Source organism: Saccopteryx leptura, chromosome 3, assembly GCF_036850995.1.
Source record: "Saccopteryx leptura isolate mSacLep1 chromosome 3, mSacLep1_pri_phased_curated, whole genome shotgun sequence".
NCBI classification, from domain to species: Eukaryota; Metazoa; Chordata; class Mammalia; order Chiroptera; family Emballonuridae; genus Saccopteryx; species Saccopteryx leptura.
Genome location: NC_089505.1, coordinates 224,648,393 through 224,664,969, shown reverse-complemented (window position 1 = coordinate 224,664,969; position 16,577 = coordinate 224,648,393). Strand labels below are relative to the sequence as shown.

The 16,577-nt window shown below is 50.7% G+C and overlaps 1 protein-coding gene across 6 annotated transcripts in view; it reads right to left on the bottom strand.

Moving 5' to 3' along the window:
* PAX8 (paired box 8) overlaps window positions 1-13,325 on the bottom strand; it is a 55,852-nt gene extending 42,527 nt beyond the window's left edge. For all 6 annotated transcript variants that reach the window (XM_066377705.1, XM_066377708.1, XM_066377710.1 and 3 more), the window contains exons 1-2: window positions 13,188-13,325; window positions 12,747-12,850 (exon numbers count right to left, since the gene is read on the bottom strand). In XM_066377705.1, the coding sequence (XP_066233802.1) occupies window positions 12,747-12,771 (25 nt within the window). In that variant the 5' untranslated portion in view covers window positions 12,772-12,850; window positions 13,188-13,325. The remainder of the gene's footprint in view (window positions 1-12,746; window positions 12,851-13,187) is intronic.
* Between the last annotated feature and the right edge of the window lie 3,252 nt (window positions 13,326-16,577).

Sequence of the window (16,577 nt, the reverse complement as noted above, 5' to 3'; positions counted from 1 at the left end):
GTATTCCTTACGGGACTGACCCATGCTCTGTAACATGTGCCCGAAAAGGAGGGATGTTTTCAGGAAAAGGAAAGGTGAGAGGAGGGGCTAGGGGGCGCGGCTCTTTCTTGGATGGTACAGGGTGAACTCTCCATGTTAGAAATGCTGCTTCTGACACAGTCGTGTAGATCTCATCATTTCACAGCGTTGAGCAGTATGACCATTGCATGTACACCAGACAATGCCAGCTTACATCCACACCAGCTGTTCTGGCACTGGTCAAGAGACAGGCACCTACAGGGCGATGCCCAGTGTTCTGCAAAAAAGTCCCCAGAGGGTAGCTCAACACAGTGGAAACGAAAACTACGACATGCTGCTCAATCAGATCTGAGGTCCCAAGGAGGATATGAGGTTGTGGCCTTTAATCAAACAAAATTTCACCTTTAACATGAAAGTTTTTTTCACAAGTGTACTTTTCTCTGTCACTATTGTTCAGTTTCGTTCCACGCGCATCCCTGCCCGCTCTGCAAGAAACACTGATAGTCACTGACTTATGCAACTTATATAAACATTTGTTGACCAAATGTATGCAGCATTCATGATGACACCATATAGTTTGTAATAATCAGTTCATTTTGGTATTGCTACCAGCATGTGTGTCCCCGTGACAGACCACGCTCACGTTTCCAGCAGGAGTTCATGAGCAGAGGTATGTTCACAGGGCTGCTGGGTGAGGACAGGCTCAGGGCCGAGCTCCTGAGAATTCTTCAGGGCAGAATGTTAGAGAACACATCTCTTGGTCCGTGTAGAGGAGTCAGTCAGTGGCAGGCCACACCGCCTCAGTGTTGTCATTTTTAGGGGAACAAGAGGCCAGATTCTAGAGCAGGCAAGTCCTGCTGCTGCTGCCTATTTACTAAATGATTCTGTCTCCATCTAGGAAGAGCCACCACAAACCCCTGAGAGCAAGCATTGCTAGCAGATTTGACACTGGCCAGACAAGTGAACTGTGCAAATGAATGTTCCTGGGTCTCATCTAAGAACAAAGTCTCTGTAGGGGCCCCAGGACCACCCATGTCTTGTAAGTTAAGTGGGGGGCTGGGGAATGGGGAGGTGTGCCTGCACTCCCAAGTTCCTCTGCTTGGGCTTCAAAGCCAAGCAAGAAGAAGGAGGTCACAAACCAGTGACTTCAAGACTAAACTGACCAGATCTGATCCACAGCATGGAACAGATGCCCCAGTATCTTGGACCCCACTTTCCCTACCATGTCCATGATGGGAGCCTTCTCAGCAGCTGTGGACTCAACCCAGACTCATCAACTGCCCCTGTGATTTCAGGGCCTCATCTCTCAGGGTTTGTGAGAGCAGGGGTTTCTCTGGCCTTCATGATTATCACCACAGAGCTAGGACAGCATTCTGAATACATGCACTTTGTAAAAGCTCCTTCATAGTGTATTCATGTGAGACGGGTGAGTATTGTGCATGTGTGTATGTGAGAGTATGCCTATGTGTATGCGAGTGTGTGTGATACACAGGGGACCCGGGCAAGGACAGCAGGCATCCAGGATATGAATCGAATCGTAAGGAGGTCCTCGTTCTCAGACGGGCTCTGCCCTCGCCTGAGCTGGCGAGCGAAAGCCTACTACATTTTGCAGCCTGGGCTCCTTTGTTCCTCACTGTAGTCCCAGCCTTGACTGTACATGTGTGTATGTGTGTCTCTACACTTGTGTGTATGAGAATGTGTTGTGTCTATGTGTGCATACGTGTGTATGTGTGCATCTGTGTTGTGCGCATGTGTATTTCTGCATGTGTGTATGTGCATGCATATGTATGCACACAAATGTGTTTATGTGGATGTGAGCATCTGTGTGCGTGTACAAGCTTCACTAGTCCATATCAACAGAGGCCGCTTTTCATCCCCTAGGTCAGTGCTCTCAGAGTAGGCAGCAATCAGCCCTCCCTCGGCCGGGCCAGCCTCACTCCACCCCCCTGGCTGTCAGTGTAAAGCCCTGCTCTGCCTCAAAGCCTGTGGGGCTAGACAAGGCAGGTCTGTCTGTATGTCCATTTCCTTGTCCGGGAGCCCCTTGGGCCTGGCCCCACTCTGGGTCCAGTGGACCACGGGTGTAACGAGAACCTCTGAATCTCCTCGGACGTGTGAAGCGCACCCTCCCGGGCACCCAGGCAGCTCAAGTATACAAGGTGAGAGCTGCAGAGGTCAACATTCCCATGCCATGGAGCAAGCAAAACAGGCCATAAAAATGCAGTGCCCAGGGCCCTGGGGAGCAGGGAGGAGGAACGGGTCATGGATGCCGGGATGTGGGAAACCCAGGGCTCAGCATTTCACAAACAGGAGCTCAGTTATTCCTCAGCAGCCTACAGAGGAAAAAGCTCCAAGTCCCCTTTACTGGTGAGGTCACACAGGTATATGTGGTTGAAGGGGATGCAAAACCAGGTGTCTCCAACTCCAAAGGCCCAGTCAACAAGGGGGAAGATGGGCTCCCGGGCCTCAAGACAGGCACATCGACACGGGAAATGGCGAACACACACAAACAGTAAGAGGCTGGGCACATTTGTGTCTACACTGTGGTACAGACAGTGATGTCCAGGAAGGAAGGGATGGAGAACAGTGTGGGCAGGGGTACGATGTGCTCCTGGCATCAGATCCCTCAGAGAGATAGACACCTTCCAGCCAACAGGATCAACCAGGCCCTGAGGACAGCAAATGAATAGTCGTTAGACTCCTAGGAGCCGGTCCCACCTTTAAAAGGGTATGTCTGAGGCAGTTAGGGGCACCTGTCCAGACAGCTTTGGCCAGTAGAAGAGGGGGGCTCAAGGGATCCCCGTGGTGTGGACAGTGTCATGTCATCACAGAACATAAGGACTGTCAAGGAGACGGGAGGTTCAGAAGGGGGTCCCTACAATCTGCAGACCTCTGAAGGCATGGGGTTTTGCCCCGGAGTGTCCAGCAAGCATTTTGCAGAAGGGAGCCCGTCTCCATGTCGTTTGCTCTTACAGCTCTGCAATGTTTTGCCGGGCATTGACCAGCCGCCCTCTGTCTAGAGCCAGTGGAGACCATAGTGGAGACAGCTGATCCTACAGACTCACCGCTGCCTTTCTGGAACAGTGAGCGCCCCAGGACCCACCAGTCTCAAAGCTGGATGAGTTTTATCTGGTATTGGCAACAGCATGGTTGTACTGAGTGACTGTTTAGACAAATGGCTTTGGTGTGCCCACCAACCAGGGTGTTAGTTCCCAATCCTCGTCCCCCCAATGACTTGTGTATTCTGATTCCTTCCCCTTGTGGTGGTAATTTGTCCACTTTAGAGGGAATCACAAGACTCTAGCTCCTGGTTCTGAAGGAGCCTCTCATCCAGCCACCTACCTTGACAACCTGGCGGCAAATACCACCATTGCTGACATGACACCCTGCACACAGCGGGTGGCCTGTTGAATTCACCTAACCCCTGGCCCTCGGATTCCAGCTGGCTCCTAACCTGAGCCCAGCATCTCTCCTGCTCCACCCCCCCATAGCCTCATTCCTTCTCCTGGTTCCCACCTAGACGTCACAGCCAGACACCAAGGACAAGTAGGAGGTCGTTCCATTCCAAACCACCCCATTGTGATAGTACTCAGGGCCATCCCAGTGCTGAGGAATGACACAGAGCCAGGGCCAGTGATCTGGTGCTCAGCCAATCACAGACTTTTAAATGTCAACCAGGGTAAGTAGCATGTGAAAGCTAGATTAGTATTACACAAAGTAGAAAAACATGGCCTTGGATGGTTTGCTCAGTGGATAGAGCATCAGCCCAGTGTGAGGACATCCTGAGTTCAATCCCCAGTCAGGACACACAGGAGAAGCGACCATCTGCTTCTCCCCCCCTCCTTCTCTCCCTTCTTTCTCTCTTCTCCTCCCACAGCCAGTGGCTCAATAGATTTAAGCGTTGACCCTAGGCACTGAGGATAGCTCGGTTGATTCGAGCATAGGCCTCAGACAGGGATTGCCAGGAGGATCCTGGTCGGGATGCATGCAGGAGTCTGTCTTTCTATCTCCCCTCCTCTCACTTAAAAAAGAAAAAAAAAAAAGATGGGGGTGGGGAGGCAGAGAAAAGAAGACAGAAGATAAGTGAATTTTCATTTAAAAAAATAAAGAACTATATGGTTCTATGTCAGTTCAGAACAAGTCTTCTTATGGTCCTGTCTTAGTTTCACACAGAAATCTGCACACCCTTTTCAGCTCATCTCTCCTCCAAGACCAATTCTACTAATCCCCTAGAATGTTCTGGATTCCAACATAAAGTCTACAAACAGCCCATTCTATCACCAGCCTGGGTGCTTCCCCTGTGACTGGGTTTCTGGTTAAATGAAACAAGAAGTGCTTTTCCAGACTGGGCTGCAGCAGCCGCTGATCCTGGCCACAAGCTCGGCCCCAGCATTCGCCACGTGACCTTTCAGTTAGTCCAGACCCCTGGGCAGGGGGTCATTTATTTTGTCTGCATGGAATGTTAAATTACTATCCTAAAATTTAACTGAAACCAAATTTTGACACTGGGTTTCAAGTTATTCATGGAAAGTTTCACAGAAAATATTAAGAAAATGTGGGGTGTGGGGACCTGTCCTGGAGGAGACAGCAGGGAGACTGTCCTCCCTGGTGACCACTGTACGGAGCAGGGGACAGTTCCTGAGTTACTGCTGTGCGCCAGGCGAGGATGTGGGTCTAACTTTCAGTTCTTCCTCGAGGCCTGGAACCGTCTTCATGTTTTATACAGATGAGGAAATTCAAGGCCAGAGAGATAGTTGACTTGCTTCAGGTCACACAGGGACAAAGCAGCAAGGTCAGGTCAAGGTCAAAGCCTCCCAGGCCAGCCCCTCTTGATCCTGCAGATATGGGGAAGCTGCCACAGGATCTGCTTCACTGTAATGTCAAAAGTTGCCCTCTTGTCACCTCACAGTCTGAGTTTACCCTGGAATAACCGGGCTCTCCTCCGGGGGAAGCTGAGAACGCAGCACACAGGCCCAGGGTCTATGCAAACACAGTTCCCGTGATGACAGCAGATTAAGCTGTTTCCCTCTCAGACGCACCACGCAGCCAGCTCCCTGACCTCTATGCTGTGCTGGTCTGACAGCGACAATATGTCCCAGGGGACTAATGAGCACTAAGTACTCAGGTCACTCCAAGGCCACTTAGGAGAACAGAATGGAAGACAAAGCTGATGAGCCTTGTGGCTGACGTAGGAGAAAAAAGAGTTTAAAAAAAAGAGAGAAAATAATTTTTTTCCTCAAGCTGCTTGAACTACAGAATGGTTTTCACCTGAGAAACACCACCAGCCCACTCTCTACAGTGAAGAAGTGAAACATTAAAATAAATCTCTTTCCTGTCAATGTTACACGAGGTCCCGAAAGAGCACACCACTAGGTTGTGAACTGGAGTGGAGAAACTGAGCCTCAAGTGCCCAATGCTCGCTGCCCACGGCGGGGGCCCAGTGATGGCCCTGACTCCATGGACAGGCCTTCTCAGTAACTCTGAAGCTGATTCACCATACCATTACACCCACTGGGCCATTCGTTTCTGAAATGGACCCAATAGGGAGGCCAAGTATGGATTAGAGGTGCCCAGGATAAACTTCCTTTTTTAAAAATTTTTTACTTATTCATTTTAGAGAAGTGGGGAAAGAGAGAGAGAGAGAAGAGGGGGAGGACCAGGAAGCATCAACTCCCACATGTGCCTTGACCAGGCAACCCCGGGGTTTTGAACTGGTGACCTCAGGGCTCCAGGTCAACACTCTATCCACTGCGCCACCACAGGTCAGGCCGTAAGTTCCTTTTTGGCCTGTAATTTATTAAGGTGCTCAGTGGATAGCTGCTACATAGCAGCCCTGGGGGGGATGCATTCAAAGAAATCCCCTCTCTCTGCCTTTCCTGCTGGTTAATCCTTTCCTTCCTTCTTAGAGGGACCTTCAGGGGTGATGTCTAGCTAGAGACCACATCTCCCACTTTGCGGATAGGAAGACTGAGAACTAGATTAAAGAGTAGCCCCCTTTTTTTAACTGAGCCGGAGAGTTGGAGACGCTGAAGAGGCAAATAAGCTGAGACACCCAAGGCCCTGCCCACTGCCACCACTGTCTTACTGACCTTTGTGCCCTCTCACCAAGGGCTCTGGCCCAGTCCTCAGTAGACTTACCAGTGATAAGCTGGACTCTGAGAAGGGGACAGTGAAATCGGGAGCTGAGTCCTATCAGCCTGTCTGAGCGGCAAGAGTGTCAGCAACAGTTTGCACCTGCAGAGTCCTGAATCCCATACCTACAGCAGCCTCGAAGGCCACAATCACACTTACGTTTGCTGATGAGGGCTCACTGGTGCCAGAGCACACTCAGCTCTTTCTTCAGATATGAGTGGTATGGGCAAAGCTGGAGTGGCTTGGGGCTGGCTGTGCTGAGCCTTCACCATACTTGGCATCTTATGCGGTGTTTGTGACTATAGGAGGATACTCAAGAGCCAACACGGAAACCGGACCCAAATACCCCCCTGCCCAGGGAAACATGCTTCAGGAAGCAGACTCCTGGAGAGGGGGCTGCAGTCACTGTAAAGTCCAGACTCAGTGACATGAGTTGTGCATGTAAAATAGAAACTGCCTGTGAAGGTTGTTCTGGTGCAGGGCCCATGTAAGAGACATTGTTTTGCTGTGTCCATACCTGGCTGGGGCTTTCAGAAACCCAAACAAGCTAGTTGGACCTAATTCTGGACCTGAGGAAATAATTATAAAAACTCAAAGATCTACTAAAAGTGGCTCTCTCCCTCCCAGGAGCATACCTGCACCTTTCCTTCCCCTTTACTCCCCTCACAGGGGTGTGTCTCCTAAACTCCAAGGCTCCTCAGGAGACTTGCAACCAGGGGAGCAGTGGACAGCGGCAGCTCGTCCTGGGCCAACCCCTCGATCCTGTCACCAAGGCCCCCTTTCTCTGACTTTCCAGTGAGCCAAAGCAGCTCCGTCTAGGCTGTCTTGTTGCTCCTTTTATTCTAGGCCCTTCCTTTGTTTCACTGCCTCCAACTTTATTTAACTTACCCTCAAAAAAAAAGTCTACTTAAAAGTGGCATGGCTACAGACACATCAGGAAGGTTGGATGCCTCTGCCTAACTGGACCCAGGAACTCCACCCAGGGTTTCTGACCACGCCCTGGATGAGCTGAGATTGGCCTGGGAGTGTTCAGGAATGAAAACCCTTGGATTGGGGCTCTCTGTACCCCTTCCCTCAAAGAGAAGCCCAGCCTCTCTGCTGGAAACAGTCACGGTGCATCCCCGGGCAGAATATCTTTAGCTTTCTCTCCAAAAAACCTGGGCTAAGGCGCTTCACTGTGAACCCAGAAAGAATCACGTCCCCAAGAACGCTGAGAGTTGGCTGCATTCTCCTCTCTTTAGAAGGTGTTTTACATCCTCGAGTTCTATCCCTGAAGGAAGTGGGGGCAGGGTGACTCCACCTTTCCTCAAGTCTCAAAACAAAATCAAAGTGCAGTCGTGAATGGGGGCACTTTCCCCTGCCCCCTCCTGTTAAAGTCATCTTTTTCTTTGTAAAGAAAATTGTTTCTTTTATCCTTTGGCTCCTTGTGTACTCAGAAGCACAGAGCTCAAAGCTTTCTTTGCTCAACTGGGAGCACTACACCTTTTGGATTGATAAGTGCAGCAGCTTTAAAATGCTTAGAAATGAAGACAGACCAACTGTGGTGAGAGAGAGTAAACACATCCCTGCACAGTCCCGCCGGGCAGGCTCCTCCTGAGATTACACACTGCAGTTGCTGCCTGAGCAGGGAGGAAGCTGGTGCAGGTTGGTGTGTGTGTGTGGGGGGGACAACCACTGGAGCAGCCCCTCTGCCTCAGGTAGTTCTACCCCAGAGTGGATGAGCCACCTAGGAGTTCACTGGACAGGTTTAATGTCTTTAAGCATAGCAGACTCTGCCAACAACCTGGTTTCACACTTGGAAATGTCCCAAGATAAGCAAGGCAGCTTCATTCTTCTCCTCTGAATGGGGGCTCCTGTCCCTACCTCTACACTCACTAAAATTCACCAGTGAGAGAACTGGGACTTTTTGTAAAAATAGAATGTGATCACTACATAATTTGAAATGAATACCTGAGAAACTTTCCCTATGAAAAATAGATACTTTAAACACAATTGCAACCATACACACATACATTGTTTTTATGAGAACCAATTAATAAATGCTAATTCATTCAGGCATATCTCCACTGAATTACTGTTTCGTTTAATTGCAGGGGAATTTTCCATTACTAAACTCTCCCTTGCTGATTTTTTTTTGCATTATTTATATATTTTTCAGTTTCACTAATAGTGAGGTTGGTATGTGATATTATCTGCTATTTGTACATCTTAAATTTCTTTTTCATCTAAAATGTTTCCTCATTCTTGTAGCTCCATGTGATCCGGAAGAAACATCATTAAAAGCAAGCAAGACTTTACAAATAAATGATTGAAAAAGGCACTGGCTGAAATTAGCCTGACAGGAGGGCACCTGGTTAGATTGTGCCGCTCTCAGACATGCACGCGTGGAAAAATCCTCCTGTGTCAGTGAGTCACAAGTCTATCCACGAAAAGATTGTGGGTACACACTAGGAATAAAGACCACGGGAGCTTTAATAACAAAATAAACACGCAAATCTCTTTATAAGCTCCCAGAGCTCAATGCATAGTTTCTGCTCCCTTTTCATGGACACAAATCAGCACTTTGACATCTAGACAGGAAAGATCCAAACCAGCTGACTCCCAAAGATCTTGCCTCTTTTATGCTTAGAAAAGAGGAGGGTCCTGTGGTGGTTAGAGTTAGGAGTTGCGTAAGGACAAGGGCAATGGTAGAAATTGTGTTCAAATGGATGTGTTCTAAAGTAGAATTTCAATTTTCTTGTATTGAATGGCCATGGTTCCATGCACCTGGCTACCTTCGTTTCTGAAATAAGTTCTTATCTTTTTATTTTCCAGCCACCTTCTCCCTTTGCCGACCTCCACTGCCTCCTTTCAGCTCCTTCCTTCCTCCCTTCCTCCCTCCCCTTCCTCCCTCCCCTCCCTCCCTCCCTCCCTCCCTCCCTCCCTTCCTCCCTCCCCTCCCTCCCTCCCTCCCTCCCTCCCTCCCTCCCTCCCTCCCTTTCTTCCTTCCTTCCTTCCTACCATTCTTTCTTAATTCCTTTCCTTCTTTCTTTTTCACAGTAACATTCTGGAGGGCATGAATGATTAAACTGTTTACTCCGAGGTTTAGGTATGAAAAGGCATGTCACCGTAAGTTTCACCTTTATACTCAATTCCATCAATAATTACAGAACAAGGATGGCTATTAGTAAATCTTTCTTATAACTAGCACTTATAAAAATAGTCCCATTTATTCAAAGCATACTGAGTGCTATGGATTTTACTTTTCACAAAAATTAATTACAAAGCAGAATAACCTCCAAAATGAAGTCAGCATATAAAGAGATGTGAACACTGCATACCCACAGAAAACAAACCCATATAACTTGTATCCATTAAAATTAGAGATATGAAGCCTTAAATACAAAGTTCTGACATACTATTATAACAGTAGATGCTCTCCTTTGATCAAAAATATCTCTAGCAGTTAAAATTCCATGAGATTGATTTTTGTGCTGTTCCTTCCCTTCCTTTGTCCTCTTCAGCAAAATTTGGCAGAATCCTTTTGGGTATAGACAGATAAAATTAATTAACTTTCCTTCCACTCCAAAAAAAAGTCCCAAATAAATGCTTCCAATAGACATCAAAAAGTGTCAATTAGAAATAATTACTTCTTATCAATCAGTGAAGCAATTAAAGTGACAAAGCTTGAAAAGATACTTATCTTAAAACTAATTCACAAGGTAGCTAAATTATCTCCTAATTAACTTGCATTGAGGAGGGTGGGAGGATGGACCCTCTTGAAACAAAGATGAATTGAGGAACCCCAATACCTCTTTATGCTCTTCCAGACCAAGACTTTATTTTTAACCCAGGCTAGAAACCTGGGAAGAAAACAGACACTCCCCAAATGTATTTGGCAGTTTACCTCCTTTCTAAAGCCCAGAGAAGGGCACAGGGCTTCCCAGCTCAGATCTGGGGAGTTGGAGATATGATACTTCGAAATCTGAAGTCTCATTTTATCACTTGAATAACTGATTTTCAGGAGCTGGGGGACAGGGTTGCGGCAAGTTATCCCACATAACTTTTAATGACAACCTGCTTGCTTTGCTAAACTCTCTTCTTCGCTGACACAGTATTGTTTAATATCTGTGTGGCGTTTATCATTTTCCATGCATCTTTGAATATTTAAAAAATGTCTTTGCCTAAGAGGCTCTTTGATCCCCGGTGTTACAAAATGTACAGTGGGTTTTACAGAACGTTCAGTCCATTGCTACCCAGGGCACACTACAATAATTCTCTATTAGCTCTCCACATCCTTACAGGAAAAAAAAAGCTGTACAAAACATATACACAGATATTAATACTTCTCTACAAAGCGACATCAGCCGAGACGTAGCCGAGAGTGGGCCCGGGGCAGAGCGCAGAGGCGCGCTGGACACTCGGGAACACGAGTTTCGGGTCCCTGGAACCCGTGCGTCCGCCCTGCTCCTGTGAGGTCCTGTCCCTGAGGAAACTTAAATGGGGGGTCTCCAGATGAAACCCCTCAGAAACCAAAGTGTTGGCGGAAGGAAGCTACCAACACCTAAGCGAAAATGGGCTTAAAAAACCAGGAAGGATCCGTTTACGGATAGAGCTCTACACACAGGGCAACGACGCGAAAACTGCCCCGGAAGACGGTCCTCGCTCCGGTCAGCCCGCAGAGGGTTAGAGAAGAGCAGGGCAGCCTGGCACCATCTGAGCTGCATTTTAGGCAGTTCTCTCTTGTTTTATTAGCAGTGAATTAAACTAAAAGAGAAATTCTCATTTTCCCAAAGCTTTATTTCTTTGTTTGGGGTCTTTTTGTTGCGGGGAGGGGGGTAGTCCCTCTGGAAAATGCCTCGGCCCGCCGCCGGCCGGGCGCACGGCTCCCTCCCCAAACCGAGGGCGAGCGTATCTGAGCTCACGAGAATCTGCGCATCATCTGGGCATGTTGTTGATTTAAAATAAAGATAACTTGTGTCCTTTCTTCTTTCCTTCTTTTATTCCCATTTATTCTAATGAGTGCGTCTAGAATTAAAATAAGTAGCAAAAAATAAAATCAAGCCAGCCCAAGGGACTACGACTTCCTCTGATTTCTCAACATGTCTGGTCCAGGGCAGTAAATTCGGAGTCCGAGAGCACCCACTCCTACCACCGCCAGAAAGGTCAAGAGAAAGTCGCAGGGCGCGGGTTGCCGCTCGAGCGGGAGCGGAGTGGAAGCTGCTGGATCAGCCCGGCGTGAGATCCCGCGCCCGGCGCGCGCTCGGCCTCGGAGACGGCCCTGCTCCTGAGGCGGGCGACGCCCCGTATTGTACCTGATTTGGCTAAAGACTAAGGGGCAAAAACATGGTCCTGGCCTCAGGGAGTGGTCCAAGAGTGCGCGTGGCGCCCGGGTGCGGCTGGGCGAGGCGTGCTTGGCAGCCCTGCTAGGTCCCCGGGGCTGCGAGAGGAGACGCGAGTCTCCTCCCGGCTCCCGCGGAGGGATAGCAGTGGGGGGTGTCCTGCTGAGTGGATCTCCGCCACGCTGCAAACCGTAATAAGAAACCTTCCGGCGCCCCACATCAGGGGGCCTGGGCCCCGGGGTCCGAGGCTGCGCGCGAAGCTGGACCACCGCGCTCTCGCTAAATAGAGATTTCAGCCGCGGGCCTCGCAGATCCGATCCTCCTTATTATAACAAATGTCCCGTTTGCCAAGCGGACTTCATATTCGCCTAGAATTCATCTGAAATATTGATTTCCTTTCACTTCGCCGGACCAAATCGATAGCGCTGCGCCCTGGCCCCATAAATCGCCTTCCCCGTTGCCGAGCCGGCACCATCCATCACCGCGGCCGGGCCGCGCCTCTGCCCGCTGTCCACACTTGCTGCGCGCGGGGCGGCAGTGCCCAAAGCGCCCACCAGCTTGGTCCTAGGCTCCTTCCCACACAAACCCCTCGCCCCTTCCCCCTCCCCTGCCTGGGCCGGGAGATGGAGAGCAGGTGCCCGGCCAGGGATCCCGAGGGCTTCTGAAGGCCCTGAGCCCGAACGCCGGTGGGGAAGAGGTTAGGCACCGGGAAAGCTCAGTCCCCGCAAGCCGGACACCCCACGCGCGGCTCCCCGCCTGCCCCGTGCTCGGCCAGGAGGAGTCCGAACCCCCAAGCTCACTCACGAATCTCAGGATCCCGACCACGGGCTCCTTTCCCGCTGGCATAAGAGGCATAAGAGGTGTGCGGGGCTCTCAGTCCCACCAGGGGATCTAGGGGAGCTGCGTGCATCCAGACAAGGGTTTAGTGGTCGGGGCAGGGGAGCTACAAGTCCAGTAGGGCGCAGCCCACTCTCACAGGCCATGCCAGGTGGTCGTGGGTTCGAGGGACACCTCTCTGACCCCAAGGAGAGCTCTTCACTACTCCATGTGGTCGGCAGAAACCAAGGCCTGCGGAAGTAGCTCGGCCAGGCCAGGCGAATCTCAGGGCCCCGAGAGCAGCTAGGCGGTAGCAGAGGCGAGCCAGGCCCGAGGCGCCCAGCTGCGTCCCCGCGCAGGGGGGTCTAGCGAGCCCGGCGTTCACACCCGCAGCCCGCCGACCCGAGCGCACGCACGGACGCACGGCGACGCGGGGCTCGGTCCGGCCACGCTCGTCCTTACCGGATCTGATGGAGTTGTGAGGCATCGCGGATGATCGCTTGCGGCCCGCGCAGGGCTCAGGGAGTCCTCACGCAGGTCCCTGACGCGCCCGCGGCGCTGCTGTCCTGCAGACCCAGGAGAAGGGGCATAAGCGCGTGTCTACTGCCTTAGACCTCTTCCCAGGCCCTGTTCCGCGGGCCTTCGCCGCGTGGCAGGAGTCGAAGGGTTTTTGGCGAAGTGTGGCCAACCTCAGCCTGGCCTAGCACACATACATGTGGGTCGGGAGGGTCCGGGATTGGGGGTCTGCAAAAAGTCCCAACTCCAGCCCAGGTGCCTTCGTCCTCTGCCGCCCCAGCCTCACCCAGTTTAACTTGGGAGGGAAAAGGCTCCTCCTGGGACCCTCTTCTTTATGGAATCACCCCTCTCCCTGAGCCAGCTTTCAGTCAGCCCTGAGCAGCTTACCTGGTGGGCGGCCTCAGGCCCTCGGTGCCTGGATCCGCTGCGAGGGTGCGCAGGGCCCGTGTCTCTCCTCTGTCCCAAGTTTGTTCCCATCTACCAGGCATCGCCACCGGTTTTATCCCGCCAGGGCCCTGAGACAAGGGTCTGGAGAGGCTCGCAGCCCGCGGATTGGCTGGCTGGGTGCAGGGGGGTGCGAGAAGGGGAGGATTTTGCAAGGGGGACATGGCTGAGTGGACTCAGGAGTTAGAAACATTCTCTGGAGCTTCTGTTTCCAGCAGAGAGAGGAGAGGGAGGCAGCTGAGCCCTAACTCAGCAGGCCTAGAAATATTTAAGAAGTGGATGATGGAGACCTCAGGGCCTAAAGAGGAGGGTCTCTGGGTCTTCCTGGAGTCACCCACCACCAGAAGTGAGAGGCTTGGCTGCTCTGCAACACTGTCCTCCTCACTCCTGGTCTGCTCACCTGCAAAGGGCCTTTTCTTCCATAGGAGAGAACTTCCGTGTTTATACCTGCTTCTGAAAGTAGAAGCTGCTTACCTTCTCAGCACTGGTGTGGACCTCTTCCAGGGCAGAACCTTGAATAGCACCTGAGGCCATTCCCTTCTTACCAACAGATGGGGTCCACACCCTCACACTATTAGGTTAACGACAGTGGTCACATAACCTATTTCGCCGGACCCCGCTCTCTCCCAACACACACACAGTGCCAGCCCTCTTTCTTGCTTTCTGAGGATTTTGCACTTAGGAGAAGAGTTCAGAGGACTGGAGTGAGAGCCTAGATTTTACTTCGACATGGAAGGGTGTTAGAAAGGGACAGGACTGAGCTGACCTCTGGCTTTGTCTGCAGAGGTCAGCAGCCTTGGGGAGGTGAGGGCTTGGGTGTGGATAAGAAGGATCTCCTGTATAGGACTGAGGAGCACTGAGTGGTGGCAAAAACTGGGAGGTAGAGAGTACAGGCAACATTGTGTGTGTGTGCGGAGGGGGGCAAGGTCTGGGTGCTTCCCCAGTCTCAGGTAAGGCTCCTGGACTCGGGGTGACAGCCGAGAGGACAGGGGTGCTCCCTGTTCCGGAGGGGCTGTGTGGCCTGGAGGGGCTGCTCTGTAACACAGAGGACAGGGGTGCTCCCTGTTCCGGAGGGGCTGTGTGGCCTGGAGGGGCTGCTCTGGAACACAGAGGACAGGGGTGCTCCCTGTTCCGGAGGGGCTGTGTGGCCTGGAGGGGCTGCTCTGTAACACAGAGGACAGGGGTGCTCCCTGTTCCGGAGGGGCTGTGTGGCCTGGAGGGGCTGCTCTGTAACACAGAGGACAGGGGTGCTCCCTGTTCCGGAGGGGCTGTGTGGCCTGGAGGGGCTGCTCTGTAACACAGAGGACAGGGGTGCTCCCTGTTCCGGAGGGGCTGTGTGGCCTGGAGGGGCTGCTCTGTAACACAGAGGACAGGGGTGCTCCCTGTTCCGAAGGGGCTGTGTGGCCTGGAGGGGCTGCTCTGTAACACAGAGGACAGAGGTGCTCCCTGTTCCGGAGGGGCTGTGTGGCCTGGAGGGGCTGCTCTGTAACACAGAGGACAGGGGTGCTCCCTGTTCCGGAGGGGCTGTGTGGCCTGGAGGGGCTGCTCTGTAACACAGAGGACAGGGGTGCTCCCTGTTCCGGAGGGGCTGTGTGGCCTGGAGGGGCTGCTCTGTAACACAGAGGACAGGGGTGCTCCCTGTTCCGAAGGGGCTGTGTGGCCTGGAGGGGCTGCTCTGTAACACAGAGGACAGAGGTGCTGGCATGAGAGGGACGTGAAGGGACAGAATGGACAGAGGCTATTCAGGTGTGTGTGCGTGTGTGTGAGTTCACACAATTGTTTTTAATTTTAAAAAAAGTTTTACCTTTTAAATTAATCCACCTTCTCCTCTCACCCAGACTTGTTTCTCAGTTTAACAGAAATTAATCATTTTGTATAAAGAAAAAGAAGACGCATGACCCCAAATGGACCCCATACATCTGTGAATGTCTCTAAACAAAAATAGTAGATGCTTTATTATTTTTAAAGTTTCTTTAAAATTGTTATTTACAGTTTCTCTGTGGTTTCCACATGTCCAGACACTCCACTTCTCTGGTCAGACTCTGGAGAGAGGCTGGAAGGATGTTGAGATGGAAGTGGACCTCATTGTAGGTGCCACCACCGTGTGGCAGCTGGCCCTGCTGCTTCTGCAGCTATGAAGTATGGACACCCAAGAGGCTCCCCTCCCACCTGGGAGGCTGTGCTCCAGGCTGAACCCAACAAGCCCTCATCCCAACAGTTCTGCAAACCTCACAGGGGCCACCTAACAGAGGGGCTAAGAGGTACCAGGGACCGTGGAACTCAAGCATCTATCCTTGCCTATGCTGTTCTGCTTAACATACCAAGCTCCTCCACTCCCATTTATTGGTAAAAGTTCTCAAAGGACAAAAAACAGTAAATCATCAAAACATTCCTGTCCCATTTGTGAGCTCATCTTTAAAAAGTCATTTCAATATGAAAACTTAGTGTATAAAACCTACCTCCACACACCTTAAAAGCATCCCTTCCCAAACTACAAGTGGCAGGAGGCAGCTCTGCAGACACTCTCTTGGGGCGCGTGGCCCACAGGCAGGAGGAACCAGTGAGTCAGTCAGCAGCTCTGCGCAGGCCCAGCTTTTTGGTATCAGTGGGAAAGCAGGCCTGCCATTTCCTGATTCTTTTCTACCAAGACCAAGAAAATGATTATTAACGGCACTGCAACTCCCTGGGGCCAGCCTCCTTCCCTGCAAAACAAAGATGTTGAAATATATATATTTTAAATCATTACAGTTTTTTCACAGACTTTTAAAAATCCATGATTCTCTTAGTTAATGAAAATCTCGCCTTGGCGGCGTGGCTCAGTGGATAAAACGTCAACCTGGCACACTAGAGGTCACAGGTTCGACCCCAGGTCAGGGCACATACAAGAAGCAATCAGTGAGAGAACAACTAAATGGAACAACTAAGTGAAACAAATTGATACTTCTCTCTCTTGCTCCCTTCCTCTCCTTTCCTCTTTCTATCTCTCCTCCCTCTCTCATATCAATGAAAAAATTTTAAAAATAAAAAATAAATTTAAAAAAGAATGAAAATCTCAAGCCTTCCTTTGATGTTACTTAAAATTTCGAGATAAATGTTGCATTGGTGACTAAGGGACTCTCAGGCCAATGGGAAATTTAGAACCAACACCTTTTCCTCCAGCCCATCTCAGATATGATTCCCGTAAGCCTTTCATGTCCGAGATTGTCAACCAGCAACCTGTGGGTTAAGCCTTGTTACAACTTTTTTTAACCCAGTGTTTTTCCAAGAAAATTCATTTAGTTGCTAATATATAAGTAAATAGAGAAGAGAAAGTAATTATGGCTTGCCTTTAAC